This window comes from Myotis lucifugus, unplaced genomic scaffold (assembly GCF_000147115.1).
Source record: "Myotis lucifugus unplaced genomic scaffold, Myoluc2.0 scaffold_160, whole genome shotgun sequence".
In the NCBI taxonomy this organism is placed as follows: Eukaryota; Metazoa; Chordata; class Mammalia; order Chiroptera; family Vespertilionidae; genus Myotis; species Myotis lucifugus.
This window is the reverse complement of record NW_005871208.1, coordinates 2,777,419-2,800,935: the sequence shown is the minus strand read 5'-3', so window position 1 is coordinate 2,800,935 and position 23,517 is coordinate 2,777,419. Positions and strand designations below refer to the sequence as shown.

At 54.8% G+C, this 23,517-nt stretch overlaps 1 protein-coding gene across 10 annotated transcripts; it reads left to right on the top strand.

Annotated features, from left to right (window-relative positions):
- The first annotated feature begins 209 nt into the window (after nt 1-209).
- On the top strand, nt 210-20,867 carry ZNF385A (zinc finger protein 385A). Of its 10 annotated transcripts, none has more exons than XM_006095803.3 (8): nt 211-356; nt 6,447-6,583; nt 14,520-14,630; nt 16,203-16,365; nt 18,285-18,527; nt 18,937-19,106; nt 19,329-19,424; nt 19,565-20,867. In XM_006095803.3, exons 1-8 carry the CDS (start codon nt 347-349, stop codon nt 19,793-19,795), a joined length of 1,161 nt encoding a protein of 386 aa, XP_006095865.1. In that variant the 5' UTR covers nt 211-346; the 3' UTR covers nt 19,796-20,867. The 10 variants fall into 10 exon arrangements, with proteins under 10 accessions (XP_023615460.1, XP_006095865.1, XP_023615458.1 ...); XM_023759690.1 differs by having other exon boundaries at nt 272-356; nt 6,451-6,583; XM_014461811.2 differs by having other exon boundaries at nt 289-404.
- The last annotated feature ends 2,650 nt before the right edge of the window (nt 20,868-23,517 follow it).

Sequence of the window (23,517 nt, the reverse complement as noted above, 5' to 3'; positions counted from 1 at the left end):
AAGAACTCGGGCATCTTAGTTTCCAGCTTCCTCCATCACCTCACACCGGCTTCCAGATGTCTTGTTCCCCAGCCCTGGCTGCAGTGACACCGCAAATCCAGGAGACCCCGGGGCAGCCAATAGGAAAGAAAGCGGGAGGGAGAGAGGAGCCGCCTGGACGCCCCCTCACGGAGCCCTGGGCGCCCGGATCCCCCCTCCTCCCGTCTTCACCTGCTGCGGGCTCCGCCCCCGCTCCGCCTAGACCGGCCTCTGCTCCTCCCCCGACTCCTCCCCCCGTACCCCCAGCCCGGCCAGAACGGCCCCCGGGACAGAGCGACGCGGAACCCCGGGCGCCTGGGTCCCCAGCATGATCCTCGGTGAGTGGGCTCCGCAGCTCCAGGCTCCAGGCTCCTGGGTCCCTCTCAGTAGGTCACCCCCCCCCCAACCTCCCGGCACCGCGGTGACTGCGGCCGCCCGTCAGCGACCGGTTCCCCCTCCCCCTTCTTCGGGCTCCATATCTGGGGTCCCCTCTCCCCCTCTTCCTGAAGCTGCTGCTTCTCCCTCCCGGTAATCTAGGGAATGCTGGAGGAGCAGACAGCTAGGTGAGACCCCCTCCCCATAATGAAACATTGCGTATTCATGAGGCTCATGAATATTATATGACCGTCTACAGGAGGCTGGGGGAGGGGGCTGTCCGCTGGGGGAGTTGAGGGGAAGGCTCTGACCGGCTCCCCCACCCTGAGCTCTGGCCCTCCGACCTCCTTCTGGGCCCAGGGTTAGAGGAAAAGGAGGAAGTAGGGGGCGGGCGAGGGGAGAAGATGGTGGGTGTAGCTTCGAGGTGTGAGTGGTGGGGGGTGGCGATTAGGGGGCTGGGGAGAAGACGGGGTGGGAAACTGTCCATCCCAGGGCCCCTGCGGTTCAGATCCTGCCTCCGCAACCATCCTGCCCCAACACGCCAGGACCTGCCCCCTCTCTCCTGCGCTGGCTGCCTGGGCCCTTCCTTCCCGGCTCCCTTCTTCCCTCGTCCCCTACCCCACCCCCACCTGCCTCGGGGGGCCGGGGAGGCCCCGAGAGGAAGGGGCAACGGAAGGGTACGGGTGGGGGAGGGGAGCTCCCGCGGGGCTCTGACAGCCCTCAGCCACAGCCACCCCATCCTCATGACCTACATCGGAGGGAACCCCGAGGGGAGGGGGGAGAGAGGGGCAGATGAGCTAGCTGTGTGCCGGCTCCAGGCCCCTGCCTCCCAACAGTCTGCAGGCCTGCTCTGTCCTCTGCCCTCTGACCTCCGCCCAAGCGAAGGCAGTTCCTGGGCCCTGCTTAGGTGGGAGCCCTACTATCCAGGCCCAGACACCTGTGGGCTCCCCACCCGCCGCTGGGGACACCTGGCTCCAAGCTGGTGCCCCAGGCTCCGCCTCAGCCTCTGCTGTGCGTGTCCTTGGCTCTTTGGCTTTTCTTCGTTCATTTGACCCCTGTTGACTTCCCACTACTGTCTTTGTTTCCTTCTTTGCATCTTCCTCCATCTCTTTCTCTCCCCCTCCTGAATCTCCTCACTCTCTCACCACTTAATGTCTGACCGTCTCCACCTGGCCCTCCATCATAGCTATTAAATGAATGAGGGAACGGAGGCATGGCGGGCTGGTTGCCTGCCTCCTTCCCAAGGGTGTCCCCAGCAGGGAGAGAGTCCCACCCGTCTGTGACGACGACCCTAGGGTGACCCTCACCACCACAACTTGGACCAGGTCCCCAGAGCACAGGCTCCACATTCCTCCATCCTGTGCAATCCCTGTGCCCTGGCCCCACCCTGGGAACGGCCCCACCCTGGGTGTGAGGCCCAGGGGCAGCGCCTGTTTGTCCAGAACAGGCCGGTGTGAGCCATACTCTCCCTGATCAAGAGTTCCTACAGAGGGCTCCCGGGCCCTGCTCAAACCGGACAAGAGCCCACCACAGGGAGCATGCCTGGGTCCACCAAGGGGACCCCACCACATCTCCCTGGAGGGCACTAATGAACTCCCTCCTTGTGCCCACCCCACGGGGGGCGGGAAGCCTGGGCCTGGGCCCGTGCAGCTTAGCCCGCTTCGAGGAAAGAAGGGGTTGGGCTCAGGGCCCGTACTAAGGTTTTCAGGTTCTGCATGCTGAGATCTGTGGAGTCCGTGTGCAGCAGGTAAGGCCCAGCCTGCGGGCCCAGGTTTAAGGCGGTGGTTCTGGGCTCAGGTTCCCTGGTCCAGGTCCCTCTTACTGCCCTCTCTAGCTGCACCCCTCGTGTTGTAGAGGGGGAGCCATTGAAAGAAGCCCTTTCCTGTCAGATTGGGAAGATGGCCCAGGGTTGTTTTTCTCTCTTCCCTTCCTGGCTACCTTCTCCCTTTGGCCCTGCCCCCACCCACATCTACCCTGGGATTATTAGGGCTGATGTTTTGAGTTATTGTTCATAACCATCCCCTTGTTGCTTTCATCTTCAACTTCAAAGCCTTTCCAGCCCTCAGCCTGCCTCTTGCCAAGATGGGGGAAATTGAGGCAGAAGAGGACACTTCCATGGGACTTGCTCAAGAAGGCAGACCCAGGGTTTCAAGGCTCTCCTCTCAATCCCCAATATTAGGCATTTCTGGGGAGGGAGAAGAGGCCAAAGGGCCTGAAGAGAAAACGAGATGAATTAGAGAAAAAAAATCCTAATTCAGACTCGAATCCAATTTCTCCTTGGCCCCAGAGTCTAATTCCTCTGCTTTTCACCACCGTGGGCCCTAACACAACCTGCAACCGTAACCCAGATACCTCTGACTAACCTGCATCTCATCCTGGCCCATTCTCCAGGCCAACACTAACCAAGCCCTAGCACCTTCCTGGCTGCTCTTCCCACGCAGCCACTCCCTGAGCCAGCCCACACCGGAAACTCCCATTCTTTACCACAAGGACTTGAAGCCCCAGACCCAACCTAAGATAGCCAAGGCGCTGGGACTCGGACCAGGCCAGAACTTCTGGGGAGCAGAGGAAGGAAAAGACGAGATCTCAGTGGGATGGAAGGAGTCAGCTGTGCCTTGGTGCTGGAGGGGAAACCTGAGCAGCATCCAAGCACCTGGGGCAAGGTAGGGCACAGAAATGGACAGATGGACATCCATCCAAGGGTCTGAGAGTTCACCCTCTAAAGTTCATTGGGAACTGTCTTTAATAAAGCATTTGGCAGTTCCCCACAGAGATGGGTGAGGCTCTATCCGCAGGAGGTAATTATGTACTCTAATGAGCTAGGCTCCGGAGTGGCCTGCCCCAGCCAGGCCCCAGTTCTTCCCTGCCCTGCCTGAGGTGTGTGACACACACGCGCGCGCACACACTCCAATTTGCTCTCCACCCCCTTCCCCAAACATGCCTGAAGCTCTCACCTAGCCAAATAGCAGAAGACCTAAATTTCCTACCTCATTTCCTGCTTCCCCAGTCCTTACTTCATTCCTGCTTTTCCCCCCTCCCATCCCTAGTCTACCCAGACACGTGTAGTGCTTGAAAGCCAGACACACAGATTCAAATCCCTCACTAGTTGTGTGAACTTAGTCAAGTAACTCCCCTTCTCTGAGCTGTTTGTCATCATCTACAAAATAAGGGTTCATTTATTTAGCAAACATTTATGTATTGAGCTCCCTGGTGGCATGCCAGTACTTTACATGAATTTGTTCAATCCTCTCAACAACTCCATGAGGCAGGTTCTGTTGTTCTCATTTGATAAATGAGAAATGAATCCAAGAGAGTCCGAGAAACTAGCTAGTCACCCAGCTGGTGAGCAGTGGCTCCATCACAGAGAGACTATGGACGCAAAGTGTCTGGCATATAGGGGCAACTCTATCCCTCCAAAAGTAGCAACTGTTCTTATTCCCCAAAAAGGGGTAGGGGAGGAACTGAGTCTTGGACCACCTGAAACCAAGAGCCCTGCTCCTGCCCATTCGTCCTATCAGCTGCCATCTGCCCCTGTGGCCTTGCGTCCCTTCCTCACTCCATCCTCATTTCACCCCTTCCTCCCACTTCCCCTTCCCTCTCTCCCCCCTACCCCCGGGGCTCCTGTCAGTGGGAAGGATGAGTTGCTGGCTGTAGGAAACTGAGTAGCTGCAACCTGTTTTCTTCCAATCCCAGCAAGTGCATGGAACTTGCTCTCCCCTTCCTCTCTTTGAACAAGATGGAAGGCAGCGCTCAGATCTCTGCTTCAGAGTCAGACCGAAGTCCTTTGGGGTTATGTAGCAGAGAAAGACTTTACAGAGTGCGACAGATCCTGATTTAAATCCCAGCTCTGATACTGATAAGCTGTGTGACATCAGTCAAGTTTTCAACTTCTCTGATCCTCCGTTTCCTCCTATGAAAAATGGGGAAAGTGGGATCAACTACCTCCATAGAACTGTCACTGCCTCGGAGACTCAATGTGATAATACTCCACCGGAGAGAGGGTCAAGGAGCTGAGCTGCTGCCTCTGGTGCTCTGGGGCGGGCAAGTGCCAGCCCCAAACCAGCTGCTAAGGTGGCTGCTGGGTGCTGGGACTCTGGGAGTGCTCAGGTTTCTCTCACCATTCCTGATGCCACCCGGGGCTCGTTAAGGCTGCCCTGGCCTTGTGTGCCAGGCAGGAGGGTGGGGTATAGAGAAGGGAAGCTATGAGGGGACAGACCGGGAAGGGGAGATGGTTGAATTACCCCATCAGTCCGTCTGTCCCTGTCCGTCTGTCCCTGACTTGCTGGGCTTTCTGTCCTTTGGTCTCTCTCTCCTAGTCTCAAGCTCTGTATCCAGCTTTTCAGCGGTGGCCCTGTTTTCCTCTCTCATTTCACTCTCTTCCATCTCTCCGTTGTTCTTGGTCCTTTTCTATCTGTGTCTATGTTCCATTTCTCAGTCACTTATTCCTGCTTCTGTGTCTTTTCCATTCCCTCTTACTCATTCGTGTCTGTCTGCCTCTCTCCCTCCCTCCTCTCCTCCTACCCCATCCCAACTCCAAGGGAATGGACACAGGGTGTACAGAAAAAGAGGAAATGGACTCGGGGTATACAGACCCCTAGATGTCCGAGGGCCAAAGCCAAGCATCCTGCCCTTTCCTGCAACCTTTAGACACTGGAGTCCAAGCTTCCCGCAGTCTTGACCCCCCTCTGCCTCAGGCACCATGGCTACCCAGTCCTAGCTGTGGGTGGAAGAGACAGACCCCTCCAGCCCTTTCTGGACCAGCTCCCTGCCCCCAGCTGTGCCTGAGCCCTCCCCACCCCCTCCCTCTCTTCCTCCTGATTCCCCTAATCCCTGCTCCCCCGCCCTCCCCTCTGCCCCACTTTTGCAGGACTCTGATTGGCTGATTCTACTGACTGGACTGGGGGGGTGCTGGCAAGGGAGAGGGCAGGGGGCAGAACCAAGTGAAGGGGACGCTGTCAGGCCCAGGCCCCTGGGGGGCCAGGGGCAGGCCACTGCCTGGGGGCAGCGGGCACCAGAAACTGAAGGTATGAAAAGGGGCCGTCTCTATGGAGGGAGCAAGAAAGGATCTGAGGGACCCTGTGCCCCGTAGGTCAGGGGAGGACAGGGCCAAGCTTGCAGCCTCCTGGGTGTGCCTTTGTTGCTGGGAACCCCTGTTGCTGACGGGGGGTTTGCTCAAGCACTGAAGAGCAGCCAGAGTTTCCTAACTGGTGGACCGGGAGGTTGAAGAAGGGAGCTCGGCCAGCGGAAGCCCAGAGGGTCCTGAGGGCCTTTGGGTCACCCCTTTGGAGCCTGGCGGGGCTCCTCCCATGGCTCTGGAGGGAGGAGAAGGAGGTTTGAGTGGGGGCGGGGGCCAGTGGAGTGGCTGGCCTGGACTTTCATTTCCCATTTGGGTTAGGCCAAGGCATTCCCCTCCCAGAGGCCTGGTTGTAGTTCCTCCTGCAGAGCGGGAGCTGAACACTCCAGGTTAGACCGAGGACCATGGGAAGACAGGAAGGGAGTCCACCTCCCAGAGCCAATGCCGTGCACCTATTACCCACCCCCAGAGGTGTCGACGGTTCATTAAGAATTTCGACCGGGACAAAATCATAACTGCTGGGGTAGCCTGAAAGATTCCGTAGCCCTCCTCCAAATCTAGGCCTCAGTCTCCCCCTCTGGGCAGTGGGATGAATCACCCACAGGGCTGTTCTCCCTGAGGTGAAACCTGGCTTTTGGGATTTCCTGGGGAAAAGCAAAACCAGAAGAAGGGAGTGGGGCTCAGGGCTCCCAAGTCCTGCCGGTCCGCAGGCAGTCTGCAGAGGTCTGTACTCTTCCTGGTCTGTTTAATGCCGAATGGTCTTGGAGGAGGGAGGCTAGAGAAAGGGGAAGTGAAACCACCCAGAAGGGAAGGACTGGCCTGCACCCTCCCCCAGGCCCACAGGGACCGCGCTCCATTGCTCTGGAGCCAGCAAGCAGGGGAAGTGTGTGTGCATGGGGGTCGCACTTCTGAGTGTGGGGGAGTGGGACTGACAGGCTTCAATCTCCCTGCCTCACACAATGTTTTCTCTGCCCTTCAGGCAGCCTGAGCCGGGCAGGGCCCCTCCCTCTGCTTCGGCAGACCCCCATCATGCAGCCCCCGCTGGACCTCAAGCAAATCCTGCCTTTCCCACTGGAGCCGGCCCCCACCCTGGGCCTCTTTGGCAACTACAGCACTGTGAGTAGCAGCAGCCTGCCTCCCAACCCTCCTTTGACCTCCGCTCTCCCTGGACCCACCCTTGCTCTTTTCTCTTCTTCCCCTTGTATCTAATTCCTTGTCTCTTTTTAGAATCCCATCTCCCTTGTCCTAGCTGGTTTAGCTCAGTGGATAGAGTGTTGGCCTGGTTTCAATTCTGGTCAAGGACAGATACCTTGGTTGCAGGCTCCTCCCCGGGCCAGGCAACCAATTGATGTGTTTCTCATATCAACCAATTGATGTCTTTCCCTCTCTCTTCCACGCTCTCTAAAAAGCAATGGAAAAAAATATCCTTGGGTGAGGATTAGGATCGCATCTCCCTTACTTCTAGTCTATTACAAATATTGTTGGTTATATGGTATATTATTTATACCAGTAGCTATATTTGCTAGGGTCTTGCTATGGGCTAGATATTGTGCTGGGTGTTTTATACGACTCATCTCATCTAATCTATCATCTAGAGAAGTATCAATACTTAGATTGGTGGTAGTGATTACAAGGAGGTGGGAGGGGTGATAGGCTATCCATAAAGACAGAAATATCCAGAAAGAGGAAATAAGCAGGGGCATAAGCATGCCTGTTTGTAAGTTCCAGCTCTCTGGAGTCCACAGTTGGGTGGGTATGGTCAGTGGGGTAGGTCTTGGAGGGCTGGCAAAGTTATCTAGATTTAATACCCTATGAAATAGCCATTATCCAGTCTTGAGCAGGAGAGTGACTTGGCAAGAGCAATGATTAAGGTCCCAGCCGTCCTGATACACCAAGATTTCGGGTTTGAACCCCCGTCAGGGCACATACAAGAATCAATCAATGAATGCATAAATAAGTGAAACAACGAATCACTTTCTTTTTCTTCTTCTACTTCTTCTTCTTATTCTTCTTCTTCTTCTTCTTCTTATTATTATTATTATTATTATTGTTTTTCTTCTCTCTCTCTCTCTCTCTCTCTCTCAAATTAGTCAATCAATAAAGAACAGTGTTTAGGAAGGTGAGTGGAACAGCTGGATGGAAGGGAGCAAGGCTAGAGGAGGGCAGCCAATGAGGAGGCTGTCCCAGCAAGGTGGGCCTGCAGGGAAGCCTAGAGCACCAGACTAGTGGTGTTTAATGACAGTGGCAGTGTGAGGAGAGCGGAAGGGAGATGGGCAAGGTACTTCCAAGGGAATATTGACAGACCATGGTGACCAACTGGTATTTGGGGATTGGGGAGAAGAGAGAGGATGAGTCAACGATGACTCCAGGGCTCAGGATGCTGTGATTTGGAGGAAGAACTCACCTTGACAGGGGCAGGGGGTTGAAGGAGGAAGCTGACCCTTCATGGTGCTGCTGAACCCCCTTTAGGACATGGAGCCCAAAATTCGAACATTTAGAATTTGGGGCCTGGAGACTGGGCTAGAGCTAAAGGTTTAGGGGAAGTCAGCTTTATTCAATTCAAATAACCACCATCAAACCATATTCAGCTATAAATATCTATTGAGCATCAGCTGTGGACCAGGCACTGTGGTAGATGTTTCTATACATGCTCTCATTTAATCTTCACCACAACCCAACAAAGTAGACATTATTATTCCTGTTAGACATATGAAAGACAGAAACTAAGGCTCAGAGGGTTTAGTAATTTATCTAAATTGACACAGTATGTGCCTAAGGTATGATTTGAACCCATAGCTTGTGACTCCAAATAGAGTTCTCTTAATACCAGCTGCTTCCTCCGAACTTCTCCCAAAGAATCCAAACCAGCATTTGTATTGCACTGTGAAGTTTACAAAAGGTTTTTCATTTCTCAATCTTGATAGTAACCCTAAGGAGTAGGTGTTAATTTATTCTCATTTTACAGATCAGAAAACTGAGTAATTACTATAAGCAAGGTACTGTTCTAGGTAGGATGGAGACACGAGAATGAAATGAGATGGCCCAATCTTGAAAGAGCTATTCAGGAGAGATACATTGACATGAATGCAGCAATCTGCAATGCAAACCAGAGGAAGAGTTAATAAATATTGTGAAACAGACACTAACAATCCAAGTCTACAAAAAATAAATTTATCTTGAGCATCTACTATGTGCCAGGCACTGTGCCTGGTGTCAAGGACACAAGACTCAGTTCACGCCCTTGTGGAATTCACAGTTTAGTAGGAAAGATAACAAGTTAACAGTTACCCTATAGTGTGAGGAGAGCTGTCAGAGGCATTTAGCTTGCATGGGAGCCCAAGAGGGTGTCAAGAAAAACTTGCTGGCTGTGGTGGCCCCTATGGGACCAACGTGAGCTAAGCAGGAGAAAAAGAGAGAAGAGGAAAAATTTGCAGCAGGTGACATTATTTGAACTTTGAAGAATTCGTAGTAGGATTTTCAAAGGAGCCTTAGAGAACATTTCAGACAGAAGCAAATAGCATGAACAAGGTCTAGAAAAGAGCACTTGAGAAAGCGCAACCGGTTGTATGTAATTAGAGCAGAAAGTGCTGGGAATACTTTCTCCCACGTAAATACCTGATTTTCACTTACCCTCGGATCACCCATCATTTCCCCCATTTTATTTTTTTATATATATTTTTGTTTATTTCAGAGAGGAAGGGAGAGGAAGAGAGAGACAGACACATCAATGATGAGAGAGAATCATTGAACAGCTGCCTCCTGCACATCACCCACTGGGGATCAAGCCTGCAACCGTGGCAGGTGCCCTGACTGGGAATCGAACCGTGACCTCCTGGTTTATAGGTCAACACACTCAACCACTGAACCACACCGGCTGGGCTCTCCCATTTTATAGATAAGGAAATAATGACCAAGAGATATTAAATGACTTGTCCAAGATCACAGAGCTACTTAGTGATTCCCATGAGTAATCCAGAGTTTCTGACTTCCCAGGGTGCATGGTTCCATTTCCTCTAGTGGGGAGTGAGGAATAGCAATATAAAGCCAGGAGCAGAGCTTGGAGAGTACAGCAGGGTATTTTGTATCTGACTGGCAGGATTTGAATTGATGTTATAAAAGCACTGGCTGTGTGGCCTTAGGCAAATTACTTAACCACTCTGAACCTCAGTTTTACCAGCTGCAAAATAAGATAGTAATAGTGCCAGCTCACAAGGTTGTGAGAATCACATTATATAATCATAATGCCCAGCACAAAGTAAATATTCAATTAGTATTAGCTGCTATGATTATTATGTTATTGCTATTATTTTTATTTAGGGGAGGATCAAAGAGAGAACGATAGTATGGCCAAGGCCTCAGCCTTGGGGAATAAGCAGAAATAGGTAGTGGGAACCGGAGGGGGCTACAGCAAAAGAAATGGAGGAGCCACTGAAGGGGGTTGAGTGGAGAGAGAACCAGGTTCCTTTAGGGTTGGAGAAGCCAAGAGAGTGAGTGTGGTGGGCTGCATCAATAGTGTCGGCTTCTGCAGGGGAACGAGGACTGCAGAAAAGCTGCAGACAGGCCTTTGGCAGCTCTGTGCAGCAGTTAAGAACATGGCTTTGCAGTCAGGCTGCCCAGGTTTAAATTCAAATCTCAGTTCAGCCACTTCCTAGTTTACGACCTTGAGCAAATTATTTAACCTCAGGTCCCTCATCTATAAAATAAAGATAATAATCGTACTTAGAATAGTGGTTGTGAAGATTAAATTAGATAATCCATGCAAAGAGTTCACAGTACAGAGGCTGGCACATTCCAAGGGCTCGACCAACATTAGATGGTGGTGGTAGTGGAATTATTATTATTTATGTCAGAGTCTCTCCCTCCCTGGACTAATACCTCCAGATCCATCTCCTAATTGGACAGTTCCTATCCCTTAGACTCCTCCCTGTATTATGTGTCCCTCTGCCCTTGGACATCCCTCATGTCTCCCAAAGACAGCCCCCCTCTCTCTCTTCTCTCTCTCTCTCTCCATCCAGTCCTCTGCTCCACTAATCTCTCTGCCCTAGGTGAAATGGGAGGTGATGAGATCCAGAAGCGAGGGAATCCTAGAACCTGTCCAGAGAGGATGAGGAGGTGTCTAGGGGAGTGGGCTGCTTTCTCCTGCCACCCCCCACCTCCACCCACCCCCGTCACCCAATGCTGCCCCACTGGACCGCCAGAGGGCAGCAAGTGCATGAAACATAAAGTCTTAGGGAACCTGGTTCTCCAGCAGGTGGCGGGCGAGGGAAGGAGGTAGGAAGAGGTAAGGACCCTGGGTGCCCGCAGCTCCGGCCGTCCAGAGTCGCTGAGAGAGCAGGGCCTGACGCCTGGCTACCTGGGCTCGTTCCCCATCCCTAGCAGAGAAAGTGGCGTGTACAAGGGCACAGGGCCCGAGTGCAGAGGGAGCAAGGAAGGATCGTCTGGGAACTCGGAAGAGAGCCTGTCAGCAGGGGAGAGAGGGTCAGGGAGGACAGGATGAAAAAAAGGAGAAATGTCCGAGCTAGAGAAACAGGGTCTCCATAGGATTGGTGGGAACACTAGACCCAGCAAGGGTCCCCAGTGGAGGAAAGCCAAGGTCATCTGGTCAATGCCCCATGCCAGGCCGAGCGGCCCCTCACACCACGACTAGGTCTTCCCTGGAATTAGTGTCAGCCCAGGGACTCGCCCTCCTCTTTTCGCCCGAGCCCCTCTTCTTGCCTCTTACACTCCCGATTCCCGCCCCCGCCCTCGGCCCGCCCTCGGCCCCGCCCCCGGGGCGGGCCCGGTCCCTACCGGCGCCGCCTCCCCTCCTCCCGGCCCGCCCGGCCGCACAGCCCCGAACCACCCGGGCAACGAGAGCCGCTTCCCTGGGCTGCCCAGCCCGGCCCGGCCCAAGGCCCCCACCCGGGTCCGCCACCCCGGGCCATGGAGCCGCGGCCCCCAGGGTCCCGCAGGGTAAGCCACCCGTCCCCTCCTCTCTCGCTGGCTCCCGCCGCTGCCGCAGCGCCCCCCACCCCCACCCCATCCCCGCCCGCCCGCCCCTGCGGGGCTGGCTCCCTCTCCCTCCGCCGGGTCCTCGGGTTGTCCGGCCCATCCCCCACAACCGGCGGCGCGGCCCCAACCAATCTCTGGGTCCCAGCTAGTGCCCGCAGACTGCTGCCACCATACTGGGTACCCCAGACTCAGCTTTTCAGGTCCTCGGAGTCCCCCAGATCTTCAAACATCCCAGCAGGTCCTACACCCACCCTAAAATGACCATGCCGCTCAGATCCCTCACCCAGCCTGACCCCATCATCCCAGTCTCTCCTTCCCAGCATCCCTCCCCCACCCGCTTCCACCTGCTCTTCAGATACCCCCTAGCTCCTTCTCCTTCCTATTTCTATCTGTCCTGTCCCTCAGGTCTTCCCATCGCTGAGATTCCACCCCCTTCCCTTTTCACCTTTATTTGGGGGGATGGGGAAGTAGGGTGGTCAGACAAGGGGCAGCAGTTACCAGCAGATAAAGGGCAATGGAAGGAAATATAATCATAGGCCCCCCCCCTCGTGTTCCTGATCTGGTTTCCCCCTCCCCTCCCCCTTGCCCTTCCCAATTCATTGTGCCCCAGCTTCAGGGAGCAATTCCCCTTCACGTCTGCTGGTGGAGGGCAGGTGGGAAGGGACCATTTTGTGGACTTTCCTAGGCAGTTCCTAGGCCAAAATCCCAGGGAAGGGGCTGTGGAGTGGAATGGGCTCTGGGAGACGTTGGCCTCCTCCCCTCCCCAGAGAGCCCTCATCTAGGTCACCAGGGCCTCTTGACCTTGGCCTGAAGCAGCACTTCAGTGGCTCACATTCCACCTGCACAGGGATTGGGCCCAGCAGCCCTCATCTTCAGCCTGGTGTCCCCTCAGTTCTTGGAGGAGAGGGTGGGAAGGACACACCTGACTGGGTTGATGCCCTCTTCCCTGCCCGTGCCCACCCCTAGTGGGTATTTATGGACTTATGCCTGAGGAGTGGGTTGTGCAAGAGAAAAGGCTCTGATCCTGGAAGAAGGACTCAAAGAAGACAGGGACCAGTCTCAGGGGGTGGATGCTGGGGTCATCAGCCCGCAAGTCATCCTCAGGGCGCTGGGTCCTCAGCCATTCAGGGGAGCAGGCTGGGGTGACGGGTGGGGCGTAGACAGAATCAGGGGCCTCCCCTCTCCCCTCTCCATCCTGCTCCTCTCTCCCTATTATTTTAATCTACTTAAGTTTCCTAGCCCAGATTGGGTTTCTGTTTGGGCTGACTTCCATTCCCCACCCAGCATGTGAGGAAGCCCAGGGACTGAGAACCCTGGGGCAGAGTTGGGGAGGGGGTGTCTCTGGATAGGAAGGACCGAAGACTGGAGACTGGGAGCTGAGAGCAGTCATCTGTCTCCTTTTTCTGATTAAAGTCCGTCTCCAGTTTGGTCTGTCTTTCTTTCTGCCAAACACATCATACATTCACACAGATAAACACCCAGCTGAAGATTACACAACCTGGCCACTCATGGCGTCAGCAGAACCCCCGACACAGAAATGTTGATACATAAATGATATACACACAGCACATGATACTCTTTCACACTCCACCCATGCACAGATTGATCACAGCCTGCCTAGACACACACACAGACACACCCATTCTTCCCATTTGGCTATTCCTGGGCTTTCAGGAGGTGAAAGTGAGCCACTAAAAGGCTGCTTCCAGCCAATGGCAGGCAGGCCAAGAGATTGACACTTGTCAGTAAGACCAGTGACCTGAACCTGGTCATGGTCCTGCCTCTACCACTACCAACTGGGCAGCACATTTCACAGGGATGCTAGCGCCCCTTTCCTGACATTCCCCACCCAGCCGGGGAGACTACTGGGAGAGCAGAGGGAAGACAGAGGATGTGTGGGCTTTCCAGACTTGAACCACCTTCCGCCCTCTGCTTCACATTCCTGCCTCTGGTGTCTTACTTGGAACTATGAAGTCCTAGGCCCAGGAGGGGCTCAGCTGAGGAGCTAAGGACCTTCCAAGTCCCCAGCAACTGTTTTTCACTTGATCCTTCCACCTGGAAGATAAGGTTTCAGCTCTAATTTGGTTCCATTTTTATGAGAAGTGCAGAGGATCACCCAGCCCTCCTCAGCCTCAGCTGCATTCCAGTCTCCCCTTTCTCTGCTGCCAGGGGCCAGAAGGGAGGAGGACTGTGCAGAGAGGCAGTTTGTTGTTGTTTTTTGCCTCCAGGCCCCTGGCTTTATCCCCTGATAGCAGAAAGCCTCAGAGAGAAACTCCCCTCCTCATGTGAACTCTTGGCAGGAGACTGCAAAGACATCTGCTGACCCAGGGTGGGGGCAGAGCCTGTTTCTAATCCCGCCCAGCCCCACAGCCCTGCCCCAGAAGCCTTGTGGTCAGGGAAGGTTCAGGCCAACCCAGCTTCTTCGGTTGCCCCACTTATTCCCCATTATTTACTAGAGCCCCCTACTCTCTCCTGAGTATTGACTCCTTCTAGAAACTGTTGCCTTAAAGAGGTCCAGGGAGTGAGTATGTTAAGGTAACTTGGAGCCCAGAGATGGACTCTGGGATCATCTGTCTCCTGGGACCAGAAGCTTAGCTTAGTAGACAGCCTTGCCCCAGAGAGAAGGGAAAAAAAAAAAAAAAGGCCTTAACTGAAGGCTCTAGGATCTGGGGTGCTTTGAGACTTCCTGTCAGTGTGCCTCTGGTGGATCAGCCGAGCTGTAAGAGATAGGTCAGGGTGACAGAGTGGGTCTTCAGCATATGAGGAACCAAGACAGGTTCAAGTTCCAGCTCTCCTATTAACTCATGGTGTGACCTTAGGCAAACTGCTCCCACTTTTTGTCAAATGGGAGTCCTGGGCCAGTCTGTCCCTCAGGTCCCTTCCAGTGCTGTGAAGATTGGGCTGGGAGGAAATCAGAGGATGGAGACTCAGAGCCCCCAGGATACTGAAGGATAAGGAAGAGGCCCTGGCGATTTTGGTTCAACCCAGCTCCTGCCACTGGGGGGATGATGGACATGAGCTTGTGCTGGGGCTCCTGGCTCACCCCAGCCTGCCTCCACAGATGGACCCTGTACAGAAGGCTGTGCTTTCCCACACTTTTGGGGGACCCTTGCTCAAGACTAAGAGGCCCATCATTTCCTGTAATGTCTGTCAGATCCGCTTCAATTCTCAGGTAAGAAGCCCAGCCACCCACCCACTCAATGGGTGGAGCAGAAGCAGCCAGGGGATCTTGGGAGAGGACATAGGCTGGGACTCTGGGTAAGGGGCAGGGATTAAGGGACTATCAGGGACAGAGCAGGGAATGGGCTACTGTAGGAGGGCATGAAATGACAGAAGGCACTTGAGAAGTCTGCTAAGGCGGAGCCCTCTTCCCTGAGGACTACTGTATCTCTGGCTCAGAACTTCTTGGAACACAGGTGGCCATCGGTGTCCGGGTGGGAATGTGGCCTCTGGCCCACTGGTCCTTGGGTGCAGAACTGAGTTAGGTTATTGGCTCCCCTGCCGAGCCTGTGCCCTCCTTGGCCTCTGCTGAACTCTTTCCCTGGCCCATCCACTTCCCTTTAACCTCCAGGCTTCCGCCTTTCTCCCCCTCCTCCCTCCAAATCACACACAAAGCCTGACCCCCACTCCCTCCCATGGGACTTTCCCATGGGGAGAAGCCACCAAGAACTCAGAACCCGGGTGTCTGGCCTCCCAGATTTCCTCCCTCCAGGGCTCCCTTGGGACTTCTGTGTGGGTTTAGAGGGGGCTTTGTGAGGTGCAGGTTCCAAGAGCTTTTGGAGAAAAACAGCAGAGCCTCATTCTGCTGAGTATGGGAAAAATAAAGCATATTCTGTTTGTCTACCCAGCCCACACATGTACACACCATGCTGCCAGGCTCTGAACACCACTGCCCCACCCCTAGGCTGTTGGTCTTTTTTTCTGCCTATCCACGCCTTTTATTTCTACTCTATTCCTGTCTGGGTGACCTTGTAGCTCCAGGACTGTGTGCTCTTAGCAGGGGGTACACATGGGGGTGGGGGGAGCCAGGACCAACCCAGCTTTAGGCCTCCCATTCACCTCAACTCCAGGCATCCCCTCTCTCAACCCAGGCTCCACTCATTGGTGGAAGGTGGAAGACCAGAGGGGTGGGGGCCAATGGCAGGCAGCCCTCCCTTCTGTTTGCCCTCCCTATCCTTCCCCAACCAAGAGGCTCTGTTTTGACAGCTGTCTCTGCTGCTTTTCTGTCTCCAGAGCTGGGCTTGGGGCCAGGGTCCTCCAGGGTGTCTGCAGAGGCTACAGGGAAAATGAGACCCAGGGGACAGCAGCCAGTGTAGAGCCCAGGCCCCAGAGCTTCTGGGGTTCCCAGGCTGAGGGTAGAAGCAGCAAAGGCTGGATCCTGGGACCAGGGGACACAGGCCCGGGGTCTAAGAGGATGCTAACTGGCCTGATTGCTAGGCCCCTCCCACTGAGGATTCTGTAGGTGTGATGTCCTCCCCTCTCACCTCAGGACTAGGTGGGAAGCCTGAATCAGCAACCTGGCCCTGGGTGTGGTAGTGGGTGGAGTCTGGGCTCAAACTTGAGAAGCTAGTCCGAGCCCCAGGAGTAAGCAGGTCTCCTTGGCATGGGGCTTTATATCTCACTGGTGTAGGGAGAGATTCCCTGCATCCTGCTGAGACCACCCCAGGACCTGAAAGAGCTCTGTGGGCAGAATTGTCAGATGAAAGGTGATCTCAGTTTCCATTTTCTTTCTCCATCCCTACAGAGCCAGGCTGAGGCACACTACAAGGGTAATCGCCACGCCCGGAGAGTCAAAGGCATCGAGGCTGCCAAGACCCGAGGCAGGGAGCCTGGCATCCGGGAACCTGGAGACACAGCTCCCACAGGCAGCACCCCCGCAAATGGGGAGGGTGTAGCCCCCCACCCAGGTATGTCTGACTCTCCTACATTCTTCAACTGATCTTGTCTCCCCTGTTCTTTCCCCACTTCCCAGAACTCTCCTCTGCTTTCATCTCTCTCTTCCTCAGCCCCCACCTCACCCCCACCCCCACCCAAGGTGAGTCCTGGAGCCAAGTACAGTGATGCAAAATTTCCATTCTGTCACCCCACCCCCACCCCAGGTCCTCTCAACAGAGTTCCCACTGTCTGTCCTCCCCACTGCCCAGTGACTCAGAGAGGGGCTAGGGTGAGGCCACCTGGCAAACTTCCTCAAGAAAAAGGGAACCATCAGATCCAGGGAGAGGCCCCTCATCTTGGGAAGAGGGGCAGGGGAGGGAGCCAGGATGTCTGAGGACCTGCACATGAGGGCTGCCCTCAGGAAGGACTGCAAGTCCAGGACCCCGGGCAATTTTATGGATAATCTTGGGTAGATCTTCTGACCTCTCTGGGCCAGAGTTTTCTTTCCTGGGAAATAGGGGAGTGAAACGTTAAGATCTTTGAGGTCTTTTCCGGGTTTACAAAAGGCAACTCTGAGATTCTTTCTCCCTCATGGCTAGTGGCCATCTTCAACCATATTCCCAGCCAAGAAACTGGGAAGAAGGAGTATCATGACTGGAAGATATGAGCCACCCCCATCCTAGGATTACCACATCAGATGTCAGTCATGGCCAACTCCAGAGAGACCCAGCAGCCTAGTTCCTCCTTCTCCTTGCCTGTCCTTCCTGCCCCACTAAGCAGAATGAGAAACAAGCATCTGTACCACCAGCTTGGGAACCAGGCGCGCGCACACACACACACACACACCCCTCGGGGATGCACAGAGAGGGTGGGCAGGTGAGCTGAGTTTTAACTGTGCTCTGGCTGCTTCTTAGCCTAATCATCTTGGGTTAATTTGATAACATCTCAGTACAGTGGGGATGATGGTGGTGGTAGGTAACATTTCTTCAGTAGCACTGTTCCAGGTGCTTGATGCATGTTACCTCACTCAATTCCTATGGTACTCTCTCTAAAGAGATCAGGATACCTGCCCCGCTTTTGTAAGCCATTAAGTCCTATCCAGACGGAGATGTGCTGTCTGGATCGAGATTGAGATGAAGGATGTCAGAAATGAATAAGTGAAATAAAGGGAAACGCCACACTGTGCACTAGCAAGCGGACACCTGCAGGGGTCAGGAGGTCCCCTCCCATCAGCTTCCCACCCCCACCGCCAGCCTCCTCAGGAGCCAGCCTCCCCATGACCCGGAAACTGGATCAGCTACTGGAGCAAGAATGGGAGCGCTAGAGTTTCCCCTGTACAGAGGCCAGAACCCAGTGCTGAGGCCTAGGCCTGTGCATCTTTAATCGAGTCATGAATTATAGAGCAGCCCGCATCCTTGTCTCTATCCTCTCCAGTTCTGCTGTTTCTGTTTCCCTTTACTATGTCTGTGTCTGTCTCTCCCAACCTCTCCTTGCTCATCCCGCCTCTGTGCTTTCCTAGAGTTCTTGGGCATGTGCCTCCCTGGGTACTGGGCAGGACTCTGGGAAGGGGGCTGGCCAGGCAGGAAGCCCAGGCTGGCTGGCAGGCCATTGAGGGGTGAATCCTTGATCCATGCTTCTCCCCCTGGCGAGGCTGGCCTCTCCTCCCTGGCGAGGCTGGCTACCAGCTTCACCCTGAAGGGGACACCAGTGGAGCTAGACCTCCCACCATTCCCAGCTTATGGAGAGTGAGCCAGGCCTCACAGTCTCACACCCAGCCTGCAGCAGCTGGACCACATCTGGCTCTGGCCCAGGGCATGAGAGCATGCATGTTGTCACAGGGTGGGGACTCCTGGGCTCTTGCCCTCCAGGAAATGGGGTGGGTCTCCTCCACATAAAGAGTCTTCTCCAAAAGCCACCTGGAGTGATCCCTATGTCTCTCCCCCAACAACAGTTTCCATGGAGAATGGACAGGGTCCAGCCCCAGGATCCCCAGAGAAACAGCCTGGCTCCCCATCCCCTCCCAGCGTTCCGGAGACTGGTCAGGGTGCAAGCAAAGGCGAAGCGGGGACTCCAGCTTCAGCTTCCCTGCCTGGGGGTAGCAAGGAAGAGGAGGAAAAGGCCAAGCGGCTGCTCTACTGTGCTCTGTGCAAGGTGGCAGTGAACTCCCTGTCCCAGCTTGAGGCACATAACAAAGGTATGGACCCCCCTGCCCCCACCCCAGGTCCCCTGTCCTCAACCCACTCCTGCTCCCTACATCCTGACTCTCCTAGCTTTGAATACCCATGTACCCTCTAAGATCTCCCTCCCTCCCTCCCTACTTAGTCCCTTACTGCTCAGTCTCCCCCCCACCTTACTTCTTTCACCTTATGACTCTCGCCTGACCCACCCTTTGCTTACTTGGGTAGGAGGATCCCAAGGGACTTTGGAACCACCCTAACTCTCTCCTACCCACCCCCCTCCACCCCCCCCCACCCCCCCCCCCACACACACACACTCACACTTGATGCTTCCCATACTGTAATTGGGAATGTGGGTATTTGAGGCCTAGGAGGCCTGGAGAACTTTTCCTTCGCTCCTTACCTTCTGCTCTCTGTGGGTTTCAGGTACTAAGCACAAGACAATTCTGGAGGCCCGAAGTGGGCTGGGCCCCATCAAAGCTTACCCTCGACTGGGGCCTACCACTCCTGGGGAACCAGAGGCCCCTGCCCAGGACCGAACCTTCCACTGTGAGATCTGCAATGTCAAGGTCAACTCGGAGGTCCAACTGAAACAGGTGGGTCCAAGGCCCTTCCCAGGAATTCTGGGGAGTTCCACCCTCTAAGAGGGAAGGGAGAATAGGGAATTTGAGTGAGGACTCTTGTACGGGGCTGCCCTTGGTGCTGCAGAAGGGGCGGGGCCAGGCACTTGGGCTGTGATTACCCGTCTTATGGCCCTGCCTCCCGGTAGTTGCTCCTTTCCTGGGGGCTCACCGTCCCCTACCCACTCACCCCTGCAGCACATTTCCAGCCGCCGGCACCGAGATGGCGTGGCCGGGAAGCCCAACCCGCTACTGAGCCGTCACAAGAAGCCTAGGGGCGCCGCGGAGCTGGCGGTAAGGCGCTGGGGGCTGCAACATTCGGAACTGGGGAACCGGTGCAGGGAGAAGAAGGGGCACCCGGGGAAAGGTGGGGTTTACTGGGCCAAACAATGACTTCTCCCTCTCTCTTCCCGTCTCCTCCCCCACCCCTGCAGAGCACATTGACTTTCTCCAAGGAGCTGCCCAAGTCCCTGGCCGGCGGCCTGCTCCCCAGCCCCCTGGCGGTGGCTGCGGTAATGGCAGCGGCAGCAGGCTCCCCGCTGTCCCTGCGCCCAGCTCCAGCAGCTCCTCTTCTCCAGGGACCGCCCATCACCCACCCCTTGCTCCACCCGGCCCCCGGGCCCATCCGAACGGCGCATGGACCCATCCTGTTCTCCCCCTACTGACCGGAACCCTGAACCCCCTCCCGCTCAATGCCCCCATCTACAGCCGGGACCCAGGCTTCCTCCTGGCACTCCCTGAATGATCTCTCTCCTCCCCGCCCCCCACCCCGAGGTACGGGGTTCCAGGAAAGGGGAGGGGTGATGGGGGAGGGGGGCTTTAGAAGGGGGGGAACACCCCAGATCTCAGGGAACCCCGCCCCCTGCCCTTTCCTCTCCCCTAGAAAAGGGGGGGCCGTCTCACCCGGAGCCCCCTTGGAGACACCCCCCCTCCCAAAAGCCATGTCCATCCAAGCCCTTCCCCCCAAACCTAGCACAAAACGGGGTTCACAAGCCATGGTCGGGGTCCGGGGGGCAGAAATGGATTTTCTTGGCAATAAGCGGACTCTGGGACTCCGGCCCCCTACCCCAAAATTGAAGCGCTTCCGTGAACACCCCCGTCCTCCACAGGGGGAGGGGAATAGGCGGGACCCCTCATAAGCACTTTGGTTTTACCGCCTGCAACCTCACTGTGCCCGCCCCGCACCATGCTCCTGCCCCAGGTCTAGCTGGGCCCATCGCTGGTGCAGCACTTGGAGGCATCTCTGGCACTTGGGTGGGACCAAGTAGATGCCCCTATAGACCCTTCCCTCACCTTCCTCCCCAGTCCGGGTTCCATTCTTTTCACCAGCACCCATCGCCCAAGGGGTACTGAGGGGGGCAAGGGGTGTCCAGTCCAAGCCCACCCCCGCCTCGCCTTCCGCAAAACTGTGAGCAAAAAGCAATAGAAGCCTCGCCCCCGCCCCCCGCCCCTTTCCGCAGGATTTGCAGTCTGTAGCCTCCCCCATCCCAGTCCCTAGACCCAATAGCTGTCCCCTCCCACCAGACACCACAGTACGACTTGGGCGGGGGCATGACCTCCCCCCACCCCCTGTGATTTCCGTATTGTCAGCCCTTCCAAACACTGACCCGGGAGGGGGACGGCCCCCCACTGGCCTTCAACTCTTTCTGCTTGATAATGTAGCAACCCTGACCCCCACCCATGTCTTTCCCTTTTCCCTCTCCCTGACAATAAAGTCTGGATTCGTTGCCCTCTGTTCTCCAGACTCAGACTTTCAATCTTTGCCGGCTGTTTTGGGGAGCAACGACACCGGGATATGTATCTGTATGGTGAGGGAGACTGACACACGGGAAATGGGATCAGAAGGACGGGGTTAGGGAAATGGGGGTGGGAGGAGGCAAGATCTGAGGCTTGTGCAAAGCGAGCAGGGGTTCCCCATCCCATTCACCCCCGCTTGGGCCCAGCTCAAGTGTAAACTTGGCCTTAGGGAATCATTCTGAGCCCAGGTCTCGGATTGCAGCCACGGCTGTTGCGAATTCTCTGCAACTCCACCAGGCGGCGCCAACCACATGAAAAAGGAGTCTCCCCTAGTCTAAGACTCACCTGCAATGTGTCTCACGAATCTAGGGAGACAGAGCTAGACCCAGTCTCAGACAAAGGGAAGAATCAAGGTTTTGTGCCTCTGGTGGGAAACCCACGCCAGAGACACGCGAGGCATGAGAAGTGGGGGCAGGGAATGGGAATCTGAGCTCTATGCTCTGCTTGGCCCCATATAAATAGTATCCTGGGGTTAGTCCTTCCCCTCTCTGGACCCCAATTTCCCTATCTGCAAAATAAGCAGGTTTGGGTCTCTTAAAAATTTATTGAGACTTCATGTATCCAAGACCAAAAAACTGGGACCTGCTATTTACAGATATGCTAGAATGAATACCTTCTCATCTGGTCCCCGAAATGGTCTGTGGGACAGGAGAGCACACTCCTCTCTCACATAACAGGGGTGAGGGGACATAGGCGTCCTATTCCCAGAATCTCCAGAATTCAGTTCAACCACACACTCCCAAGAGTAGCTAGTGACTCTCTCTAGCCCTGCTGGGTGACAAAAAAAGAAACAAAAAAAAAGACCAGACCAGCCATGGCTGGTGTGGCTCAGTTGGTTTGAGTGTCCTCCGGTACACTGAAAGGTCATGGGCTTGATTCCTGGTCAGGGCACATACCCAGGCTCAGGTTCGATCCTTGGTCTAGGTCAGTGATGGCGAACCTTTTGAGCTCGGCGTGTCAGCATTTTAAAAAACCCTAACTTTAACTCTGGTGCCGTGTCACATATAGAAATTTTTTGATATTTGCAACCATAGTAAAACAAAGATTTATATTTTTTATATTTATTTTATATATTTAAATGCCATTTAACAAAGAAAAATCAACCAAAAAAATGAGTTCGCGTGTCACCTCTGACATGCGTGTCATAGGTTCACCATCACTGGTCTAGGTGCTACAAAAGGAAGGCAGCGGGTCCTTGTCTCTGTCTCCGTCTCTCCCTCTCCCTTCCTCTCTCTCTGAAATCAGCAAGATCATCTCCTCAGGTGAGGACTTAAAACAAGGCCATGGGAGGGGTGGGTATAGGGTGGAGGGGGTCAATAGGAAAAAAATGGGAGATATCTGTAATACTTTCAACAATAAAGGTAAGGATTTTTTTAAAAAAAAGAAAAAAAGGCCAGACTAGCCCTAGCTGGTTTGGCTCAGTGGATAGAGCGTTGGCCTGCGGACTGAAGGTCCTGGGTTCGATTCCAGTCACAGAGCACATGCCTGGGTTGTGGGCTGGATCCTCAGTGTGCGGCGTGAGGGGGCAGCCAATCAATGATTCTCTGTCATCATTGATATTTCCATCTCTCTCTCCCCCCCTTCCTTTCTAAAATCAATAAAAAAATTTTTTAAAAACTTTTTTTAAAAGCCAGACCAGAACTCAGAATGGCCATGGGGTCCTCCTGAGTGTCATCTTTGCTCATTTCTCTCTTTACCCCCTTTTCAGTCGTAGAGAAGAAAAGGAGGGCGAGTGATGGCTCTGAAAGAGGAAGGAAAGGGGAATAGGGGCTTCCTGGATTTGTCAACTGTGAAGTCAGGTTGGAGCTTACTGTGGGTTCATGGAACCCAACAAGGACTTTTGGGTTTTCTTGTTTGTGTTAGGTCTTTCTAGCTAAAAATAATCTATATAATAAAAGCCCAAACAACCATCATGGCAGAATGACCAGAACAACAGGTCGCTATGATGCGCACTGACCACCAGGGGGCAGATGTTCAATGCAGGAGCTTCCCCCTGGTGGTCAGTGTGCTCCCACAGGGGGAGCAGGGCTCAGCCAGAAGCCGGGCTCACTGCTGGAGAGCGCAGCAGAGGTGGCAGGAGTCTCTCCTGCCTCCGTGGCAGCACTAAGGAGCAGCAAACCAAGTGGTAAAGAGCCTTCTGCTAAGGAGCAGTGAGCTGAGCATAAGGAGCGAGGGATCCCGGATTGTGGGAGGGATGTCCGCCAAGGGGTCCCAGACTGCGAGAGGGCGCAGGCCGGGCTGAGGGGACCCCCCGACGGAAATCGCTCCCACACTCCGGGATCCCTCGCTCTTTATCCCCCCCCCGCCCCCTAAGAGAGGGGTCTTAAACAATTGTTGTGCGCCCCTAGGGCGCGCCCCGGGGGGGGGAGAAAACTGCCACCCTTTGTGCGTTTCCAAAGGAGACCCGTTTTTGGTTGGGGCCCCCCCCCCCTGGGGAACACACCCCCCCAAGGGAAAGACCCCTCGTAAAAAAACCCCCCCCGGGGGGGTGGCGCCCAAAAAACCACGATTTTGCTTAAATACCACCCAAGTAGTTGGGCGCCTCCTTAAAAAAATAATTTTTTTTGGTAGGAGAAAGAAAAAAAAAAAA